At 60.1% G+C, this 5,705-nt stretch overlaps 1 protein-coding gene across 1 annotated transcript; it reads right to left on the bottom strand.

Annotated features, from left to right (window-relative positions):
- Positions 1-3,890: 3,890 nt before the first annotated feature.
- On the bottom strand, positions 3,891-4,334 carry LOC115637934 (ribonuclease-like). Its single transcript, XM_030539518.1, has one exon. The coding sequence runs from the start codon at positions 4,332-4,334 to the stop codon at positions 3,891-3,893; it is 444 nt and encodes a 147-aa protein (XP_030395378.1).
- Between the last annotated feature and the right edge of the window lie 1,371 nt (positions 4,335-5,705).

The raw sequence follows: 5,705 nt of genomic DNA, 5'->3' as shown, positions 1-5,705 counted from the left end.
GGGAAGAAATATTTGAAAACATTGCTATTTGCGAGGCCATCTGGCAACGTGGCTCGGCCTCCGGCCAAGTGAGGCCCCATGGGGAAATCAGTATCCTGAGAAAGTGGAGATCATTAATTCCAAACTTCCTGGAGCTGGGACCCGACTTCTGCAGAGAATCCTGGGAAAGAGGCTTTGCATGTCTCCAAGAAACAGAGTCCAGCCGCCAGTGGGGCAATCAATGGTGGGGGCATAGAAGGTCTCTGAGTCCCTCTTAAGACACCGGGTCTGGCGTGGCTGGTTGGTGTGGGGGCGTGGGTCCCACGGGGGAGGTGAAGGGATCTGGGGTGGGGCCAGCCTGGCGGAACAGAACAGGTGTGCCTAGAGAATGGAGGGGGACAATGGGTCTCCAGCAGCTGAGCCCTTGCTGGCCACGTGGCAGAGCTGTGCCCATCTGGGGCTTTGTCTGGTTGCTTATAAAAGGGGTACACATTTCCCTGAGTCCCTGAGCCAGCCACGGGCAGAGGAGTGGGAAGGGGGGAGTCAGTGCCAGAGAGAAGGGCAAGGGTTCACTCTAGTGCCATGAGGCTGTATTGGCACAGCGAGGTGTTGTGTAGTTAATGCTGCTCAGGGGCCTGTCAGAGATGGGTACGGGGCGCCAAGGGAGGGATTGGGGCAGTACCAGGATGGTGGGACAGCTTCCGAAAAAAGGGCCAGGCTGGAGGTCCTGAGTGTCCTGGCACTGCATGTGCACTGGTAGGGATACATGCTGTGTTTGGGGACACTGATCAGTAGGGAGCACTCTCCCTGGCAGTCAGTGCTGATCCCAATATCCCAGCATGGCATTTGGGGGTGTTGTGCTGTAGGGATTGGGGAAGGGGGCTCAGCAGGGGGCACTCTCCCCTGCCTGTCAGTGCTGACCCCAGTGCAGTTTTAAGGGACTGTGCTGCAGAGAGTGGGGAGGGGGGATCATTTGGAGGTGCTCTCCCTTGGCAGTCAGTGCTGGCTCCAATGAAGGGAGCAGAGAGGGGTGATCATTAGGGGGTGCTCTCCTCTGGCAGTTAGTGCTGGCCCCAATGCCCCAGCGTGGCACTAGCGGGCGCAGTGCTTCAGGAAGTGGGATGGGGGCTCAGTAGGCGGCACTATGCTGCAGGCAGTGGGGCGGGGCCTCAGTAAGGGGCACCCTCCCCTGACAGTCAGTGCTGGCCCCAATGCACTAGGGGGCGCGGTCCTGCAGGGAGTGGGGCAGTGGGCTCAGTAAGGGCCCTGTGCTGCAGGCAGTGGGGCGGGGCCTCAGTAAGGGGCACCCTCCCCTGACAGTCAGTGCTGGCCCCAGTGCACTAGGGGGCGCGGTCCTGCAGGGAGTGGGGCAGTGGGCTCAGTAAGGGCACTGTGCTGCAGGCAGTGGGGCGGGGCCTCAGTAAGGGGCACCCTCCCCTGACAATCAGTGCTGGCCCCAATGCACTAGGGGGCGCGGTCCTGCAGGGAGTGGGGCAGTGGGCTCAGTAAGGGCCCTGTGCTGCAGGCAGTGGGGCGGGGCCTCAGTAAGGGGCACCCTCCCCTGACAGTCAGTGCTGGCCCCAATGCACTAGGGGGCGCGGTCCTGCAGGGAGTGGGGCAGTGGGCTCAGTAAGGGCCCTGTGCTGCAGGCAGTGGGGTGGGGCCTCAGTAAGGGGCACCCTCCCCTGACAATCAGTGCTGGCCCCAATGCACTAGGGGGCACAGTCCTGCAGGGAGAGAAGCAGTGGGCTCAGTAGGGGGCGTTTCCCGCTCACATTCACTGCTGGTGCTACTGACCAAGTCCACTTGCCATCCCCGTCCACACTAACTGGGTGGCATGTCCCTCTGTGGCACATGCCAGCTCCCAGGGGTGGGCATGATTCCCCCCAGTACCTCGTATGAGTCCCCATCCTTTGTCTCCCACTTCACTGTGACTTGGCTATTGCGGGGGGTCGGGGGTCTCCTCTGCCTGGCTCGTTGGGCTGGGGGTACCAGGCTTATGTGCGTCCGCGATGCAGAACTGCTCTAGGGTGTGATGGTATCCGGCATGGGAGGTGATGGGTGGAGGGGCAGTGGGTACAGAAGAGGACTCACAGGAGCCGGAGGGTGTTGAAATGGGGGGAATGTGGCAGAGAACCACAGGAGAAGGACTTGGGGAGTGGATGAGGGACTCCAGGGTGGGGGGAGGGGGTGGGAACGAAGTCTAGTGTCTCAGCAACTTCGTATCTTCAATGAAATCTGTGAAATCTCCAAGGATTTTCTCTGCCCATGGCCCAGAGTCAAGTGCATGCAGTGGGGCAGTGCCCGGCAGGAGAGGGGTGCAAGACCTAGGAACCCTGGCTCTGTAGCTCAGGGGTTAACGCCCAGGGCTGGAAACCAGTGGTTGGAAATTCAACTCTCTTTGGAGTCCTGTGTCGCCCTTCAGTGAATTTGTCTAGTCTATTTTGCCCCCCACCCAGAACTGGCACCATCACAGCCATGCCCCTGCCCTTGGCAATTGCGGGGCACTGTGCTTTGCAGATACAGAGTGTGTGACATTGCAGATCACGCTTCCAGGGTCTCCCTCTGTAGCCAGCCTCCCCCCTGCGAGAGGAAAATATTGGCTTTGCTGGGGAGGTGGGAGAAGCAGCTCCGCAGACTTCAAAGGGCGATTTCAAGCCAATCCCCCGCTGTGGGGCTGGATTGTAGCTGGTGTCCCCTGAAGGGGAAAGGGCCGTGCACCACTCCCTGCCCCCCTGAGCCAGTCACTGCCCCCCACAGCCCCCGGGGCCAGATTGCAGCCAACTCTCCCTAGAGGGGAAAGGCCCCGTGCACCATTCCCGGCCCCCCTGAGCCAGCCGGTGCCCTCTGATCTGGGGCTGGATTGGAGCCAGCGCCCCCTAGAGGGGAAAGACCCTGCATCCCATTCCCTGCCAGCCAGTCCCTTGGCCTGTGGCCAGATCAGAGGGACCTCCTACAAACCCCACGACAATCTGAAGGCCATTAGGGCAGCTGTTCACCCCACTCCAAGTGCCCCACAAACATGCACCTGGCCATTCTGTGTTGGCAGCATTGTTTTAAAGGTGGCAGCCAGATAATTGAACTCTCCAACAGTGTCACCCCACTCCCCTGCAACCCCACCCCCCTTCTGCTTACCCCTTCAGTTCAGGTCACAGCCTCACCTTATACCCACACAAGAGACGTCAGAGCTAGGGATGAGACCCCAAGCGCCTCCTGCTTTTTCCCTAGTTCCAGCCTAGCAAATCTCACTGCCTGGGGAGCTCTGGGGAAGGGCGGGGGGACGACGACAGGAACAGGCGTTAACCTCTCCCACCCTGCCCTCAGAACCCCTCATTTCAATCCGGACCAGCAGCCCTCCTCCCATCTTAGCCCTCTGGCGTCTGGCCACGCAAGACTCAGCTGGTTTCCACACCCCTCAGCGACGGGGCCAGATCCAATCATGCAGGTTTAGACAAATCCAAGGGGTTTGTGGGAATTTTGGTCAGATTCAGGAGGCTAAAACTGGGCCCTCCAATGAAATGGGTCTGAGGTTTCAGAGCCGCTCAACCTCTCCCGCTCCTGGTGGGTTTGGGGCAGCCCCAGCCCAAGCCCAGGCCAGTTGTGTTTGAATCCTGCCCAGCGAGGCAGGCGCTGGGCTCAGACTGAGGGTCTCAGTGCCAGCTGGGGGGGAGAGAGGGCTGGGCAACTGGATTTTCGCTCCTGTGGATGGGAACTGAGCATCCAGCATGGAAAATCCCCCCACAGGCCCCAAGCTGCTGGCCTGTGGGATAAGGGGAGAGGCTGAAAGTCTCTGTGAAGACTCGTGGCAGGCGTTTCCCAGAAGAGGCAGGTAGGGAGACAGGGAGCCCCCAGCAACAGAGGGCTGCTCAGGATCAAAATGGGGGTTGGGGGGCAGAAGGGGCATCCCCTGCTCATGGCAGGTACGTTGGCTCTAAATGCACAGGCAGCCCCTTGACACAGGCCACGCGGATCTTGGTGTTGCCGATTGCAGCCCTGTATCTACAGTTCCCCGGGAGAGAGCGGGGCAGCACCCGGCACGTGGTGACATTGAAGGACTCCAGGCTGTCATAGAGGTTGAGGCTCACGTGTGTCCCTCCACGGGCACAGATGGCCTGGAGCTGGCCAGCGGGGGCATGGATGAAGGTGTTGCGGCGTTTGCAGAAAATGCGGGTCAGGCCACGGCGCTGCATCAGGAGGTTGCAGTAGAGCCGGTCATTGGCAGCATTGGTCTTGGGGTTGTCGAAGTGTTGGGTCACGAACTGACGGTAGCTGGCACCTTCACTGATCTGGGCCAGGCCGGCGGCCAGCAGGATGAGGGTCAGGAAGAGCAAAGGGTGGGGTCCTCTCAGGGCCATGGCCACGTCTGTCACTGGATCGACCTGCAGTGGGACGAGCTGAGAGATGGATGGAGACAGCGCAGGGTTGGGATCTGCCTCCTCCATGGAACCTCCTGGGCCCAAACCTCTTCCCCTGCCAGGACATTCTACCACTAAAGCCTCATTAACCCGACCGAGATCAGTATCCCATTGTCCCAGGTGCTGCACAGACCCCGACCGAGATCAGGGCCCCATTGTGCCAGGCGCTGCACATATCCAGAGAGAAACTCTTACAGTCTAAATGGGCAAAGCAGATTGAGAAAGGGTTGTTCTTCTCATGTTACAGATGGGGAAACTGAGGCACAGAGTAGTTAATGCTCAGCTTTCAGCTCCCATTTGGTAGCTTGGATTCAGCCTCCAGACCCCGTAGGGGTTTGAAAATCCCATCCTAAGAAACAGAGAATGAAACCCAGGTCCTCTAAACCCCAGTGGGGAGCTTTGACCACAGCCCCAGCCTGCCACTAACTCTCTGCTTTACCTGTTTGTCCACAATGCATCCTTCATCCACACTCCCAGTTCTCCCCCTTCTGCGACCCTAGACTGTGCTCTTCTCCCAGAGTGGGAGGAGAACCCAGGACTTAGGAGTCCTGGCTCCCAGCCCCCCTGCTCTAACCCACTAGACTGAGCCAGGAGAGAACCCAGGAGTCCTGGCTCCCAGCCCCCCTGCTCTAACCCACTAGACCCCACTGCCCCTGCAGAGCCAGGAGAGAACCCAGGAGTCCTGGCTCCCAGCCCCCCTGCTCTAACCCACTAGACCCCACTGTCCCTGCAGAGCCAGGAGAGAACCCAGGAGTCCTGGCTCCCAGCTCCCCTGCTGTAACCCCCTAGACCCCACTGCCCCCACAGAGCCAGGAGAGAACCCAGGAGTGCTGACCCCAGATCTCACCTGCCATTCCTTTTACCCTCTTGTCAAGATTGTGATCTCAGCTGCCTGCGGGTCAATCCAGAGTCACCCCCTGAGTGCAGTGGGGCCAAGGCCGGATTCTGCTCCCAGCCTCCTGCAGTGGGGTCAAGCCTCAGTGCCCCTCCCTCTTCATTTCCCCCCTGGCTGTGTCTGTTCTCAGCTCACCCAACTCCTGGGGCTCCTGTCAGAGATGGAACCAGCTGCCAGCAGAGCTGAAAGTCTCTGAAAAACCTTCCCCTTCGGGTGTCATTATATAGAGCCCGGCCAGGCAGCTGGGGTTGGGGTGGGGAAGCTCCTCCCACCAAGGGCCCCAGAGTGGTGGGTGGGGCAGGGAGTTAGGGGGGAAGCAGGCACAGGGCAGGGTCCTGAGACACTGTGAACCCCACGCCCCAATGCCTGGTGTATCTGCCCCTGTTATCCTCAGCCCAACGCTATCCCCAAACTGC

The sequence above is a fragment of the Gopherus evgoodei genome, chromosome 21, assembly GCF_007399415.2.
Source record: "Gopherus evgoodei ecotype Sinaloan lineage chromosome 21, rGopEvg1_v1.p, whole genome shotgun sequence".
NCBI classification, from domain to species: Eukaryota; Metazoa; Chordata; order Testudines; family Testudinidae; genus Gopherus; species Gopherus evgoodei.
Note: the sequence above shows the minus strand (reverse complement) of the source record. Positions and strands in the feature narration are given on the sequence as shown.

Excerpts from the sequence above, each read along its gene's own strand:
- LOC115637934 (XM_030539518.1), bottom strand. The coding sequence starts at position 4,334 with ATGGCCCTGAGAGGACCCCACCCTTTGCTCTTCCTGACCCTCATCCTG.